We start from the raw sequence: 17,669 nt of genomic DNA, 5'->3' as shown, positions 1-17,669 counted from the left end.
CTTTCCAGGGAGAAAAAGCTAACTGGCTTGAATTACAAGAATTGGATGCTTGTAGTACCTGCATCTCACTGCTTCACATGGTCAGGCCTGAACTGCTATTTTTAAGTACTTTATTTCACATGAAGGCTTTTGTAGACTACAGGATCTCTGGGATTTTTTTCAATGTTAACAGCAAGATAAATAGGACTATATGGAAAAGGATGAAATAAAGATGAGACTTCTATACTTGAGCTTCTTTTCAACTGTAACCCAGCCTCATTCTTTCCTGACTTCCACAGGTATTCAAAAAATTCATTAGGTACCACAAAAATTAACATTTTTCAAAAAAAGTACTACAATCATTGTACACAAAAGCTGGGGTAATTTTCTATTTTTGAAAAGTACTTGCTGTATGTATATTTATACTAAACTTTTACCATAGAATTACCTCCAGTATATCTGTTGGAGCACACATAAGCCAGACCCCCTCGACTTGCCTGAAACACAGCATTGCCATTCTTCTTCCTTGCAAACCCTCAAAGTGTTAAAAGGTTTTAAAGTAAAGGGAGAAAAACTGCTCTAGGAGCATATTTGCAGCTCTAAGAGTATCTCTCTTTGCTTTCAGTATCTACAAGCACACAATATGCAAACACTATGAGTGCCCCTGACCTTCTCTAAGGGATTCAGAACTCTGTTTAAAAAATACAAATTGGTGATAGGCACACTTTTCTTCTAAATATACTGCACAGCTGTGGAAAGAGAACCTCATGGTAGCTCTGCAGGCCTGAAGAATTTACATATTCATTCTGTAGAGTTTCCCTAACTTGGTAAAGTGATCAAGCTTGATGACTCCATACTATGACACTCTTAATATGCTTTAAATAGTATCTGTTCTTTGCACCTTCTAGCTGTAGATGGTGACAGTACAGGTTTTCTTCATAATACACCAATAGAATTTCCTTAACCAGAGAACCAGCACAGTAAAAACCACCCAAACCTGAAAAGGCACCTAGAAGATATGCTTTTGGTGGGTTAAATTTGAGGTACAATAAGTGAGACAAGGGTACTCCCTTGCTCACAAGTATCTGTCCAACAAGTATTTCTGGTGGGTAAGCTCAGATGCTGGTATCTTAGCCCAGAAGCCAGCCATCAAGCAGCTGCATCACAAATAAGAAGGAATCAGGGCCTTGGTGGTGAGAATTTTGACTATCAAGAGTGGAGCCATCAATGTCAATAATTTCTGGGGTTCTACAGTGAGAAAAAATAATATTTTGATCAAAGTGTGATAAAGGAATGATAGAATCACTGTTACTTCTGTCTTAACTATTTCATGTGGCACATGCACTGAAGCAGACACACTCATATCCCTAATGACAGAGTCAAAAAGGCATACAACCATGTGAAGGCCACTTCTGGAACAGCAGTGGATTCCCTCTGGGTGAATACCCTGTCCCTGGAAATAGCCTGCAAGCTCTCCAGCACTCCCAGGAGCTCAATACAACTTAAGTGACTGGACAATATGTGTCTAGTATGTGTCTTTCCATTACCTAGACTGCTGGCAGATACACCTGATGTTTGATTTGCTTGCTTCTTAGCACAACTACCTCTATTGGGCTTGGAAATAAAATCCTCCCAATCACTGACAGCATTTACCAGGCAGAATAAATGGCATCTAGCACAAGGCACAAATGTTACATTTGGTATGGAAGGCAGCAGAGAGTATAAAGGCTTTGTAAAATATTATTGCCTAATTCCCTCTGCCGTAAAAGCGAGTTTAGAAACTTTTGAATTATGCAAGTGATTTGCAAAACAGTGAGCAGAATGAACAGTCCTATTGTTTATCTTCTCCTTTAGCCCAAATTTGCAGACTTCCACCTGCTTTCATAAGGACTGGCAAGCCCTCAGATGACTAGTCCGTTCATGGTGACTAGTGTTACACCAAAGATCTTATCTAGGTGTATCTGAAGCTGGCAGGAACCCAACAGCACGTGTGCAAATTTTCTGGAATGGGAAGAACTCAGCACCTACAGTAGGAATGGCTGCCCTGGGCACCTTTCTTCGGAGAAGCACTAGCAGTGTTCTGCTTCCAAGGAGTTCTCATCTGTGGCCTCTCTGCCTCCCCTTCAGAGACCAGAGTACTCATCAATGTCTTCAGCAGCTATAAGAGATTGAAGTTGTCAGATCCTGTAACTGCACACTTTGTGTGGTGGGAGGGAAGACTGACGTTCTCAAATGTAACACAAATGTTTTTTCAAAGTCCACTTAACAGTGGTACAGAGAATGAGACTTCATATTAATGACTGCTCAAAGAAGTAACACCAAATGTGACACCTGACTGAAATTTGACTAGTTTGGTCACCTGGGGTGAATTGGTAACTTTGCTTCTAAAGCAAATTGCAAATATTTTGAACAGATTTGAGCTGTTACATCAAGCAGCATTGAACTCGAGCCATCCTGATGCCAAATCTCAACTACTGAAGCAATTCAATAAGGCCTAGAGTTGAGAATGGCCATTACGTCTTTACTTTTGAAAAGGAAAGAAAAAAAAAGTATTTGAATAATTGCAATTACCAAAATCACTTATGAAAAATATTTTAGATTGTACGAATAAAATATAAGATGGTTTTAATTATAACTTGCTTAAATGTCAGTGGTGGAGTACCCCAGGGGTTGATACAAGAGCTGATAAGGTTTAACACCTCCATTACCAACCCTGTTGTTGGGACAGAGTGTTTTCTTAGCAATACACAGACAATTTAAAACAGCAGGAGTGGCTGATGCACCAGATAGTTGTGCTGCCATTCAGAGAGACCTGGACAGGCTGGAAAACTGTGCTCAGAGAAATCTCATGAAGCCGAAATGCATTTGGGGAGGAACAAGCCCACACAGCAGTACACACTGGGGACCATCGCGAACTGGCTTTGCAGAAAATGACCTGAGAATCCTGATGGACAAGAAGCTGAGCAGAAGCCAGCAGTGTGTCCTCACAGCAGGCAGCCAACAGCTCTCTGCATTAGTTCTGGTGCCAGCAGACTGATGGAGGTCATCCTACCCAGCACTGGTGAGGCCACACCTGGAATGCTGGGTCCAGTTCTGGGCTCCCCAGGACAAGAAAGATACAGACTTAGTAAAACAAATCCAGTGCAGCACCACAAAGACTGGCAAAGGATTTGCATCTGTGGAAAGGCTGAGAGAGCTGGGTCTGGAGAAGAGTCCAGGAGGATGCTATTATCACTGTTTATAAATATCTGATAGTGGGGCAAAGAGAGATGATGGCCCTTCTCAGCAGTGTCCAGCAACAGGATGAGAGGCAATGGGCACAAACAAAAAAAAAACAAAACAAAAAGCAAACAAGCAAAACCAAAAGCAATCAATGAACAAGAAAAAAAAAAAAACAACCCAAAAATCTCAATTAACAAGAAATTCAATCTGAATATGAGCAAATGTTTTTACTGTAAGGATGGTCAAACACTGGAAGAGATTGCCCAGAGAAGCTGTGGAGTCTCCATCCATGGAGATACCCAGACCTTCAATGGACATGGTCTTGGACAGCCTGCTCTATCAGAGGGACTTAGACTCTTTCATCTCCAGAGCTCTTTTCCAACCTAAATGACCCTGTGATTCTGTGAAATAAAAAGTAAAAATATCCTACCTGCATAGCTCTGTATTCCATTCTCCAACTTACTAGATGAAAAAGCACTTATTTTGATTAAAGAAACTATGTTATCAGACTATCTATATCAAGCATGTTGGATTTATCCCAATGTTAGCATTGGGATAAATGACTCATATTTGGTTTGTTCAGGAAGAATGCCACTACATCCTGGCAAGGACTCAGGACCTTATTTAGAATACCTAACACTGCAATCTTAAGCACCACCAACTGCATAAAAAATGTATTAGTCTCTCTTTAGCTCCTCATAGTGCATACACCATAGTGATGTGAATAGTTACATTAAAAAAGAAAGTGGCTGGTTACACTTTTCCATTACCTCACACTTGTATACAAATCTTTGTATTACCATTGTAACTCTGTGTATAAAATAAACTGCCTCTGCAGCTTGGCTTACAATTTGAGCTCCATACTGACACTCACAGGCCACATAAATATTTGTTAGGCAGCCAGTCTCACTACAAGCTGAGTGCAGGCATGTCTTTATAAGATTTGGCTTGCAACCTAACAAATTCAATATACAATTCAACATATCTCTATTTGAATTTCACTGTATCTTGTCTGTTGTCACTGTGCAAATAGATACTTCCTTTTCCTGACTGAAAAATGGCCTAAAGCATCCATGACATGATCAAGGAAGAGTGAAGTTCAGAAAAGGTGTTAAAATACTATAAGGAAAATACTGGCTTCATTTGCCTGAAACCCCCCCTTCCCCAGAAACCTAACAAAAAACCTCAAAGTACCAAACCCCCCAAAGAACTAATGGCCCCTCCCAACAAAAACCCCACAACAGAAGGATGTTATTACTTACCTGTATGCTTGATGCTGAGTTTATTTATATCCACTACTTTATCTCCTCTAAGACACTCAGCCAACATTGTAAAAAGTATCAAAAGAATATTATGGTCACATCAAAGGAAAATACAAACTTATGCTAAATGTTTCTGCCCACATCAAGTGCAAGATATTACAGGAATGCTCATGTTACTGTACTGGATTCTTAATCTTAAGAGTAACAATTACCTTACAATCTTCCAAGAACGGGCTGGCCATAGTCTATAGCTCCTGGTTACTCACCAGAGAAGTCTGTACATTTTAAGAAAACATTAAAATGTATTTTTCAACAAAATTCAGGTCACTTTGCAATACAGTAGCTACAAAACATTTATTTTTTAAATAAAAACATTTAAATCATCAGGTTTTGTAAAACAGTATATCAAGTGTTTATCTCAATCTTTGTAGTGTAAGCACCTTCAGTTTTATGCTAAAACAATCAACATAAATTATTATTTGGTCAGGCTATCAACCTACATTGAAATATCCTTTCAACCAAGACAGATCACTTAATGCATACCAGATTTCTGTACCTTTACAGAAAATTTCTCTAGTGACACGTGAATTACAGACTGAAACCATGATTGAAAGAATTGTTTTTTCTTTTTAATTACACTGAAGACTGGCCTATAATTTTAAACTATAAAGACAATTATAAAGCACTACAGACTATAGCTTAAAAAAACTGCATTGCATCAGAGAAATATTTGAGATGGCTTGCCTAAACTGTCTAAGAATAAGAGATGGAATACAAACTCCTAAATTACTTAGAATGCACTGGGCTGGCCATATCATATGTCCCAATCTTACGGGAAATTGTTCATTGAACCGGAATAGAAATCTGTTTAATTACAAGAGAGATGAGTCAATAATAAATGAAAACAATATAGGTCAAAGAGCTCTTTATGTTGATACTATTGATTAAAAAACACAGGGTGCAAAATTCAACACTTGAAATTATATAAACCTTAAAAATACAGAACTTAACAGAAGTTTACAAGTCAAAATACTTCAGCACCTGAGATTTTCCTGTAGAAAGCCAAATAGAGATACTTTCTTCAGAAACATGTAATACAATCAGCTCCTTTTCTCTCAGTATTACACACAGGAATAATTGATCAAGAAAGACTTGAAATATACATAATGCTCAAAAATTCTAATTAAGCCTTGAAGGTAAACGTGCTGTTAATCTATAGTTACTATTTGATTATTGAATTTATTTTACAAAAACATTTTGTATTAAAACTGGAACAGACAATCTATTAAGGTGTTCTGATGAAATTAAAGTTGAAACAGAAGACAGAACAGTATGTGACTTGAATCATGTTGACAGAAAACTAGGAATACAGTGACAGAAACAGGTTTGAAGAAAATGCAGTAACAATCTGCTTTGCAAACATTTAGATTTACAGACAACTAGTGGTTCTGTCTTTATTACTTCTGGTAAACTAACACTTTAAGGAAATTATTTTCTGTTTTCATTTTGAGAGGTGGGAAATTACATTTTCTGGGTTCTGCTCCATGTGATAATGCCTTCATGATTTTGTTTGTATGTCATCGTCAAGGTGGACACTGCAGTGCATACAGTCTTAGAACAGAAACTTTCTTTTTTAATCCCTTGGATTTGAAACTTTAAGCAACTGTGTCTTCTATCTAAACTCCCAGAACCCAGAGTAAAGGAGAAGAAAAGATTTAAACACAAATCTTAACAAACAGCATTCAGATGGGAACACAATATACTTAGTCTAACATTATCTAATTTTATTTATGAAAACTACTTAAATGTCAAATGAGCTGCAAAATTAAGACTTCAAATACTGGAAAATGAGGGATGTTCCTTTAATTCTAAAAAATGCTTTCCTCAGAGAAAGTATACCGTATATTTGGTTTTATTTAATCATTCACTTAGTGATACTGTAAAAAATTAAACTACCAGTGTTATCAAAGCTAAATGTTCCTCCCCCCACAATTAACTACTGGCAATTTTCTGGACACTTTCTATCATTGAAAACCAGTCAAGCACATCTGTTTCTGTCCTTTGATTCCAGTAAGCAGGCACTCAGTAGTACCTTAGGAAGAAAAGCTACAGAGATTATACTGAAAAATTTCATATTAAAATATAGCAGTTTTAAAATTAAGTGCAATAAAATGCACCATTGGCTCACTTAAAACCAATTATCCTTAAAACCCACCAACTTTCTTCAATACAAGGTGCAGCAGTTTAAAAAACAACAAGGGGGACAAACCCCTTCACCACAAACAAAAAATTCAAACTCAAGAATATTGCTTTCAGTGCAAACACTGTAGTCTTCAAAAGGTTAAAAGTACAAATATTTACGTTCCAGTGTATCCTTACCTACAAGGAATGTTGTTTCACATTACAAAGTATGTCAAATATCTTTACTCCAATAGCAATAGTGAAGTTTACCCTCTCAAATCGATATGGTGGCTGAAACTGAAATGTTTATACAAGCAGTGTAACTTTCTGGAGAAACTAAGAAAGTTCTCACAAAAACCAAGAGTAAAAACTGCAAATTCAGCTCCTGGTTCTAAACCAATTTCAGTATCAAATGCCTGCAAGCAACCACTTCCTTAATGAGGAGTGAACAGAACCTCCTATACCTGCACCTCAAACCCCTTCTCCCTCTCCCTGTACTTACAAGCCACAGAGGCAAGCTGCAGACCACCACTTCTTAGGTGAAACTCTTCTTGACAGAACACAACCTTGCTCTGTGTGTCATTCGTTCTTTTAATGTGTGAAAGTTAAATTTCTAGCAAAACCTCTCAAACCTAAAGAAAACTTCCGTGACACGGCAGAGGGAGATGGGCATTTTATTTTAATCATTGAAAATATACTTATGAAGTTCACCTAAAACATGATTTTGCAGCATTGTGCTTTTAGAGTTACTAGCTTGGATTCCTAACAACATTTGAAAAAGGCACCTACTACACTTAATTAGCTGCCCATTTTAATAATTTTGGTACTATTTGTCACAGTACATCAGAAAACAGCAGCACAAAGTGTTAGACAGACAAGAACTTAATTTTTCATTTCATTTGTTCCCCTTTATGAAGAAAACATTTTTAAAATGAAAGGCACTCAGGACAGAAACTCTCTCTCCAGTTCATATATAGATGGTCGACAAGTTTTGCTCTTCATTCTGCATAAAGGCACAGTGCAGTCTCTGTTTTGACCTTCCACATCAATATCAAGTAATGAGGGCATGTGGCAGTTAGTTCTTTCCTCAGTATTTGGCAAGAAGTTAACATCTGGATGTACATTGCCCTCTGAACATTCAGAGTCTTTAGAGTTTGGTTTAATAATACGTGGAATAATCTGCCATGCATCGATTTTACTTCTTAGAGAAGAAGGTCTAGGCCTTGAGATAGTATTGACAGCACTTTGCTTTTCATTTGAAACACCACAGTGATTGCTTCTTTGTTGAAAAGATGGGGAGGGCAGAGTTCCAGGAACTGACAGGACAGGGAGTCTGGAGACATCATTGGTTGAAGCAACTCCATTAGCTAGGGGAAAGAAAGCCCAAACAAAGAAATGCACATTTAAACAACGTGACTTCTTGAATTCCTTGCCATTTGTAAAACTGGGTTGCCATAAACACTAGTGGCTTTTCTTCCGCTAGTGAGGTTTCTACTTTGTAGAGAATCTCCTAAGACAAGACCAGTGGTGCTCAAGTAATGTGTTTGCATCTAGACTCACTGCAACCGGCAATCAAATTTATTTTTTATTGCTACAAAAGAGATGTAGACAAAAAGCACTAAATCCCCAATAACTGGATGAATATTCATACTGGAATAAAGTCTCATGAACTTCTCCAGTTATTCTGAAAAAAAATACACATGCACAGAATATCATGAAGAATATCATTTATCGATATTCTTTTATTCATTTATTGATATTCTTCAGTATTGATATTCTTCATTTATTGATATATTATCATGAAGAATAACATTTAAGCTACTCGAGAATATCAGTATTGAAATGTAAAACTTCCTTTCAAAAACTCATTGATCATGAGCTGATCCATTTCAATGTAAACCAGATTTAAAGATATTATTTTATGCTTAAATTTTGATCATCAGCTCAACTTAAAGATTCTTGAAAGTTCTTAATTACCTACCTGTGGTCTGAAAATGGCTCCCATCTGATAAGGTTCGTCTGTGACCAAACATACTTAACTTTGTGGAGGAATCTTTTGGTGCAATTTGAGACTCTTGTTTCAGACCAAGACTAAAAGGCTGATTTTTCAATTGTGTTGAAACTGTGTTAGGAGCCAGCTGTATCCTTTGTTCTCTCTTACTTTCAGAAGTTTGGGATGAAAAGTTGTCCATGGAACTACATTGACCACAATCACCAAGCACAGTGCTTACAAAAGCATCTTCACTATCAGGTTGAAGCAGGCATTTTGTAGAAATGGAGGGCATAGAGAGAAGATTCACAGTATCTGAGGCTGGATTTAGGGATGGAACACTTGTTTCCTCTTTCTTGTACTGCAGTCGCGTAGGGCTGGCACTCCTGCGGAATTTTGAAGCACGCTGAAATATTCCATCACGCTTCTTCCTCTCATCTTTAGGCAAGAGTTCATCTGGACCTTGTGATTTGTTCAGCTCTCTGATATCTAAGCCCAGAGCAACGGATGCAAGGAGGACAGCGCACCCATACAGCACTGAATCAGTCTTCTTTTTGTGCAGTGTCCTGCTCAGACTGTTGGTAGGTGTCATTTGAGGAGTACTGTTGGTAGAACTAGCTGAGGTTCCTTCTTCAAAGCTCTCGTGTTCTACTGTGTTCTCTCCCTGATCATCTTTCCAAAGAGGTAGATTAATATAGGCCTGATTGGGCAACTTAATTGGCTTTGGTCTTTTACTGTCCAAACCTTCAGGGGTAAGTTTCTTATCAGTACAGGAACCTGGAAAACACCACAGTATTCTTTAAGACTGCAATTCAACTGTTAAGCTGCAATTCAACTGTATGCTATTGCCTGCATATGTACATCATTATTTCCTTTAAAATGCACAATTTTAACTTTGAAGGATACTCTACAATCCATTTAGATGTTGTCAGAAGCTCAGACTCACCTTTTGAGTTTCAGAAACACATCCTACGCCTATACCGCTTGGTGTTTGCAACACTTTGATAATGCTTTTTAAACAACACAGAAAATATTTGGGTGTATGGATTACAGAGAAGTAATTTACTATACACAAACTGGCAGATAAGATCTGGAACATATTCTTTACAATTCTTTCAACTCAGCTGAGTTCCAAAATCCAGTCAGTTATTAGAAATTTTTCCAATTAATTCATTAGGTCATGGCGGTCTGGAGTAAAAAGTAAATTTGACATCTTACACCTAATGACATATAAAAAGGAGGTGTCATTTGACTCGCATGTGTTATTCTACTATAAACAACTGAATGCTAGAGAATAAACACAGAAGTATTTGAAATTCAAGTATGGTAACTTTGTGTGCAGGGTTACAGTGGTAAGCTAATAAATCTATAAAATTACTATTTGTGAAGCCTTGATTTATACCCCTACCACGATACATGAAGACTAAAGTGCCTTTTTCCAGCGGTGTCCAAGCAGCTTACTATTTCCTCTTGCAGATGGCATGAATCCAGCTACTGGTATGGACTCCAAGTTATATCACAGGCTTTTTTGCTGATACTGGTAACTTAATTTTCTCAGATAAGAGAATCCATAGTATAGAAAAAGGGTGTGCAAACGTTAAAATTATTATGAATATTTTTCATCATGGCCCATTATAGCAATGGTCATAAAAAGCAACATGCAGCTATTATGCTCCTGATCCTAAAGGGATCAAGTATATTTTTCCTTGTGATTTTACCTGTAAGTAGCATCATGTTGTTTAAAACACTTTAAGATTTAAAATCTACATTTCTGTCTTGAAAATTTAGGTAACAGGTCTCATTTAAAAAAACAGGGACCTAATATGTGGGAATATATCAGGGCTTATAGGTTTTTAAAAAATGATGCATTTTTGCAACAACAATATCATCAACGATTATTTAAATGTCAAGACAATTACTGATTTACGTTCTTTTTAAAAGAAACAAAAACGTGGTGACTGCAGACCTCATATACAGAGTAGCCTGCAACTCAAAAACATGGAAAAAAATCTCTGTATGGTTCTGTTCACAGACTATGTGTATTTCTTAGTTGCTATTGATGTAAATACAGGGTTTCTTTGCAGAGGAAAATGGTTGGCAGCATGATTTTTCCTGTAATATTCTGCATAATCCTTTAAGGAATTCAAACAATACAATTTATAACATTGAATGTGATCTTAATAGTATTATATGGCTACTTTCACTTTTTCAAAAACGGCTCTTACCTTGGTCCACAAATAGTGAAGCTAAGGGCACACCCTTCTGATTTTTCATTAAAACAGTTGACCAAGGGTTGCTGCCATCTGAAAGGGGTCTTACTCTGCAATAACAATAGTCACTTTGAGATTACAGATACCATGCTCACATAAACTTTGTGAGAAAATTACTTTCTATTCAAATTATAAACCTGCAGTACATAACTGGAAAACCTTTCCAATGGTAAAAAGAAGATGGAGTAGCACTGAATCATATGATTATAAATGTAAACACGTCCTAATGTCAGGCATTCTTTCAATGATAAAAAATTCATTTCTAAAAAGAAAGCAAATGAAAAATGGGACTTTGTTACCTATTGAACAACAGGGGTTTGTGAAAACCTGTGTGAAACAATAGTTGCATTGTCTCAAAGAAATGATGTGAATATTGGAAGTTTAATAAACTATAGTAACTTTTAAACAAACAAAAATAATATAAAGCCAGTTCCAACTGACCATCTGGAACCAACTCCTGACACTGACTGGAACTGACTGGATATCCCTACCAAGAAAAATAAAGAATGGCACTATAAATAATGGCACTATACTAGAGAAATAAAGAAAAGTATTCTTATTATCTCTGGTTTTGAGCCATTGTAAAACATAATCTGTTAGTAAAGCTGTCCAGCTGATTTTCATAACCTTTTCACCCTCTGCTTGTCAGCACAAAGGATGTTGCTGGTGTGAACTGTGCCTCACATATGCCAAATCAGTCAGTCTTACTTAATCATGCTGGAAGTACCCAGTGGGGGCCATGCTTGCAATTCCTCAAAATAATGTGAGGAAGGGCAAAAAAGACGGGCCATGAATGTCTGGTATGCACTGGTAGCTCAGCATCCCAGTATGTTCAACATCTCAAAAAAACAGAAATAAAGGGTAATAGACAAGAATCAATAAAACTTTAACATAAGTAGGTGCTTTATTCTCAAGGTTATGTGGGGGAGCTACTCAACAGTAATGTAATTTCTGAATTATATAAAAGGCAAGAATTCTTGCTGTAACTAGACACAGCAGAACTTTTTTCCACTCACTACCTATGCCACCAAGAAGGCTTTAGTATTATCAAAATACCAAAATGTAGTAGACATACTTGTCCTTACAATCTGCACGATCCTTTGTTTGAACTGAACTTGGTCCCCATGTACAACCTTTCTTTTTAAAATTTCTCTTCACATCTTCAAACTCTTCTTGGTGATATGTTGTGCTCCTTCCCCAAGTTCTGTTGCTTTCATCTGAAGTTACTGGAGATTGGATTTAAAAACACAAAACCCACACATATAAATACTATCTCTAAACCCAAAATATTTTGACAGAACAAAGTATCTTCTGCACTGCAAAACCATTTTGACACAGTAACACAGAAGTAGAAAAAAAAAGTGATTTTTTTTTTGTTACTAAAAGCACCACACAAACTTCACTGATCCAAAAAGAGGAGCAAGAAAGAAAAGTAATATATGAGCTTATGAGAGACCCAGATCAAAGATAAAGCAGCAAAGCAATCACATTTTCCATGCTTCCCTTAACTGAGAACCTTATATTTAGGTAATTCAGACAAGTGAATTAGACTGAGCACTTAAGTTCAATGAATAAAATATATTCTGTGGACAACTGGTATCAAAAGAAACAAATATTCCAGTTGTGACTATGATTAACATTTTCTTTCTCCCTACACCAAAACAAATTATACTTTAAAGTGTCTAACCTCCATTAAATGCTTAGTCTGTCACTGTCTCAGCTGATAAATTAAACGTAACCAGCACCTTGGAAAATAACAAAATCTTGCCTTTTTTCATAACCCCACAGGGAAGTTCATATTCACTTGTGATATCTACATCTTGCTGGTACACATATACACTGTTTCTTCGGCCATTAGCTGTGTGTGTATCTGTTTTTGGAATCACTGAGGAAAAATTAAGAGAATGTAGTAGAGATCTTAGTCAAATTGATTTCAGCAACAGAACTGTTTCCCTCATATTTTTATCTTTGGGTCATAAAGCCTGGATCTATAAAGGCATTAAGCATCTTCCAATGATGGGTTTTCATGGTAGGGTTTAAAGGATCCTCTTTCTAGGTCCCCACCTGGGAGGGTAGATTTTCACATGCCCCTGACTAACTGAAGCATTAGCTTGGAATCATGATGGCATGCTAACAGATATGATGAAGAGACCTAGGAGAAAAACAACATGGCCAGTTACAACAGCATGATAAATGAGGGGGCATTTACATGCCCATGGTTCTGCTGTTACTTCACTGTACAGATTCTGCTCCTTCCTCACCATGCACCTTGCCAGCACAGCTCACACTGTAGAGTGGCACTACACTTGCCTACCTTACATTCTCATTTTCAACCACGTTCCTATGGAATATGTACCTTAGTGGTTTTCCTTCTCCCTCCAAAATTCCTTTCAAAATCAGCAGAATTTGTTTTAATAAGAAATTAACTGGATTCTTCTTTTAACCCAATGTTTAGATTTGAAAGCTAGACTTGCTCAAGACAAAGCACAGCAGTCAAGTAACCAGTTCTTACATATGCCTGTTCGAATCACCTGTATTTGAGCAAGTCATCTTGAAACAAAGACACTTTGAAGTTAAATCAAGATAAAACATGATTGTGGGAAAGGGAATTTATTTTGCACAGGTGCAGATGGGTGTGGAAGCTAAATTTTTTCAGCTAGATCCTCCTGAGATATCTGATAAGCTTTTAGATAAAAACCTAAGGATCCAAACCCAGAAGCATACAGGTACTTCTTTTGAATGAGAGCCTTTATGTTGTCCTGCGTGTTCAAGCCCTATGAATACAAATGCCTGCTCAAATAAAAAAGAAAAAAAACCCCTCAGTGGTACTTAGCACACATGCAAGGAGTGGCACTGCAATAGCTTACACAAGGCTATGCAATTAAGAAAACAAACACAGAAAACTCAGGTTTTCAGAACCATGCCAATACCTGACATTTGCTTCATTTCCAAGCATGTCCTCACAGAGCAAGAAGAATCAAAGATAAAATGAGATAGGCTTTTCTTAGTAAAATGTCATAATTTTATATAAACTTTCTTTACCTTTTGGCAAAAACCAAAGCCAGCCAACCAACAACCAGAAAAACTCTCCACATTTTGAGCACAGGAAACTATTGACAACACTCTGTCAGCTAATATCAGAAAAAGACTCCAGTTGATTTTCCCTCCATCTCAGATTTTCATTATAAAAAGCAAGACAGGGTTTGTCCATCTCTCTCCTTTATCTACAGTGTTGCCAACTGTATCCACTGCAGCTCAAACAAATACTGAAGTGCCAGAGAAGACATCACTGCTCCCCTTTAGACATTAAGGGATGTCGTAAGGCAGAGGTGTTGCAAAGCAGATGAGAGATCTGATTTCTATCCAAACTTAAAACAAAGTGTCAAGCTGGTCTAAAATTCAATCAATCTTTACAGAGTAGCTACAGAACATATGGAAAAAATCCTCATGCATTCTGATTTCCCCTTCTCCTCAAAGCAGATTCTGAAGTAATCTCCCTCACAGGTGACCATGCTTGCCAAAGAAGATAGCCAACATCCATAAGCAATCAGCTGGAACAGGTTCCACTGATTTCATAGAGAGAGAAGCTTAAGGCATTCCTCTCTGAATATGGATATTTAGACAATCTACTTTGCACAATAGATCAGACAGTACAAATCCAATCAGTGAATCCTGTAGGAACTGTTTTATCTGTGTATATGTCATTCCCAAATATGCTTCCCTGTAAAAACATGATGACATTTCTGGTACCTCCACTATGTGAGCATGAACATACCTTACTTTCTGTTATCAGTATACACAATAATGTAGACCTACAAATGTACCCACAATTTTTTTTTGTGTCTTTTTCCTATCTTCAGAAAACCTAAAGCAAGATTTCTTCTGGATTGTACCTGTTTAAAGCTTGATTCTCTTTTTGACATAAGAAAGTTGGGTTATTGGCTCATTCTTTGATCTTTCCATCTTACAAGACTCCCTTACTCTCTGAATCTTTTGTTTTCCATCTTACTTGGGTTCTAAATGTAATGCTTTGCCTTTTGTCAAAATTTTTGATTTGTCATTGTTTTATCTCACTTTACAAATTGATTGCCAAAGTAATTAAGTAAAGATACAATTTAAAGCATTCACAATCATTTTGAATTACTGAAAATTATTTAGCGTTTTAGCAAGATTATCCCTCCTTTCAAAGAAGTTGCAACTGTTAGAACCAATCAAGGGATGTGGAAATCAGACAGAAAGCTGCCAGGAATCTGATACTACTCCAGCATTTCAGTATGTATATGGAACACTCTCTGTTGATCAAATTAGTGAAGACTTACATTGTATAGCTCGAAGACGAGGAATTATTGTGGGGCTACTTGATGGACTAGAGCTGTTACTGTTTAAACTCCTCCTCTTATCCAGATTGGGGGATGCCTGCACTGTTATTTTGTGCTGGAAATCTGTAAGAGAGCAAAACAAATCAGTTTTAATGTTCTGAATAAAACACTTCTCAGAAGACCATGCTGCTATACTTCTTAAAGCAAAGTTATATAATGATTTAGACTTCATTATATGTAATTTATTTATACAGGTAAGAGATATGCATATTAAAAACATTGAAAAACTCTAAATGTAACAATTTAGATTTTGAGTCAAACAGGCAACACTTCACACCTTCATGTGAGAGTCTTGCAAGAACATGAACCACACCAAGTAGGTCCAAGTTATTCAATCTTTTAGGTTCTCACAAGAGGGGCAAAAAATGCCCATCAGTATTTAATCACAAATTAATCAATACTCATTCCAATGAGATTTGCCTTATTTTTTCAGCATGTAATTCATATACATCATAAAAAAGCAGTAACAAAAAGTCACAGAAAATCATGACAGTAAATTACAGAATTACAAATATTTATAGCAAAGCAGTAAAAAAAGAACAACAAATATTGAGAAGGAAAAAATTTATGAAATTAACCTTAACATGCCACTCTAATATCCATCATCAATGCAATTATATTGTACACTATTCATAGAATACAATTGTCTCAAGGACAAGTTCATCTGGATGCTCTTGGTAACAAGGACCTAACTGCTATTCTGAATGAAAATATTTATTTCATCACTGCTTCAATTTAAATACAAGCAGAACTGGAAACAAAGGATCAAATATTCAATTGAAGCTTGCAATCCAGCAAAAATATCACTAAAACCCATATATGTACCATGTTTGTCTGGGAGGCTGTAGGGTGGCTTTTATCTTATTTGCTCTTATTTTTAAAGTAAGGAAAAATATTTCACTAGTGCTGAAATAGTACTCTAAATATTACTGCCCTCTTGGTGTCTTTCCAGCTGCCAGATAGCTACAATTTGGTCAGACTTGTGTTAACACAACATCAAGTTCTTAATGCATTTGTAATAAATTGTCAGTCTTGACCTGGAAGCTACTGAAAGGAAGCCCAGCAACCCCAGGATGAAGGCTTTCCAACCATTGGTGAGACCATGAGTTTGTGAAGTGCTATCTGGTGGTAACATTAAAAAGGCACCTCTAAACCAGCCCCTCAGAACTAAAGACCCTCACTGTCTACAAACATGCCTCCTTTGTAATTGGGACATTTTAATGCATTCATACGTGGAATGAAATGCTCTAACATTCAAATTATACCATATTTGTATTCTGAAATCATCTGCTGCTGCTGTTAATGTGTTTTCTTGCAAGAAATAAGGCACTGAAGATTGTAACTGCTGTGTTGTACTTGCAACTGCAGTAAGTGTGCAGTTTGGACCTACTGCACCTGTACATCCTCAGCCCTCTCTCAGCACTGTTTTTCTGCTCGGTATTTGCAATTTTAGGGCAAACAGCATTAATATTTGATCATGTTAGAAAGTTCTGGCATGTAGTAAAAAAGCACCTTCCTGTCTGTACAGAAACAATGATAACAAAAATCTGAACTTTGAACCAGTATTAAATCATGTGGCTCTCATGCTAGTGACCTTTCCCTCCAAATGGGATGGACTTCTAGCTGAATCATTCTTCCAGATGAAATCAGGACAACGTCATGAGAACATGGTATGTGAAAGATTTTCCTTGAGGGAAAGGAGCTATACAATTCTTACCAAACCCTTCTGTGCATTACAGTAGAAGAACCTGACAACGAAATAAAAGAGGAGCTACTACTGAAAACATGAACCATGGAACTAAAGAAGCTTGCATATTTAATCATTACCTATACAGTGAACTTAAAAAAAAAATTGCAAACCTGAAGGCAAACTAATTCTGTGTCCATCTTTGAGTTTTAACCGGCTTCTTTTAAACTTGCCCTTCCTCTTCTTGACATTGGGTTTCTCTTGGTTTAACTGGAATATCATGATGTTTAGCTCGCGCTCCAGGACATCGATCTCGCGTTCCGCTAACTGCTGCTCGCGGCGCTTCAGTAATTCCTCTTGAGACTTTTGCTGAAGAGCTGCTCTTGTCAACTCCTCTTCTCGGGATCGAAGCTCCTGAAGACAAGATTCACAAAAATAAAACTTAGTAATAATGTGAAGGCAGTATTAAAGGACATATGAAGTGCACAATAGGTTGTATTTCCTGATTTATTTTTATGATACACTATATACATGCAACATGCCCAATCTTCAGCAAGTCCTCCATTCTGAACAAACAAAAAATTCTGTATTCAGAATCAAGCATTACACAGATTTCCTTTAAACCAATTAACTTGAGTCACTCCACTTAAAGCAGGTAAGCAGTAGCAATGGGGACAACACATGCAATCAAAGATTATC

General features: G+C 37.0%; 1 protein-coding gene across 1 annotated transcript in view; it reads right to left on the bottom strand.

Moving 5' to 3' along the window:
• Positions 1–4,801: 4,801 nt before the first annotated feature.
• Positions 4,802–17,669, bottom strand: part of MAP3K21 (mitogen-activated protein kinase kinase kinase 21) — a 40,240-nt gene continuing 27,372 nt past the window's right edge. Inside the window, exons 5-11 of the mRNA XM_058020674.1 lie at positions 17,144–17,384; positions 15,224–15,346; positions 12,673–12,789; positions 11,980–12,130; positions 10,860–10,954; positions 8,626–9,411; positions 4,802–8,011 (exon numbers count right to left, since the gene is read on the bottom strand). Coding sequence (XP_057876657.1) covers positions 7,587–8,011; positions 8,626–9,411; positions 10,860–10,954; positions 11,980–12,130; positions 12,673–12,789; positions 15,224–15,346; positions 17,144–17,384 — 1,938 coding nt within the window. The 3' untranslated portion in view covers positions 4,802–7,586. The remainder of the gene's footprint in view (positions 8,012–8,625; positions 9,412–10,859; positions 10,955–11,979; positions 12,131–12,672; positions 12,790–15,223; positions 15,347–17,143; positions 17,385–17,669) is intronic.

This window comes from Melospiza georgiana, chromosome 3 (assembly GCF_028018845.1).
Source record: "Melospiza georgiana isolate bMelGeo1 chromosome 3, bMelGeo1.pri, whole genome shotgun sequence".
Lineage (NCBI taxonomy): Eukaryota > Metazoa > Chordata > Aves > Passeriformes > Passerellidae > Melospiza > Melospiza georgiana.
This window is presented reverse-complemented; position numbering and strand designations above follow the sequence as displayed.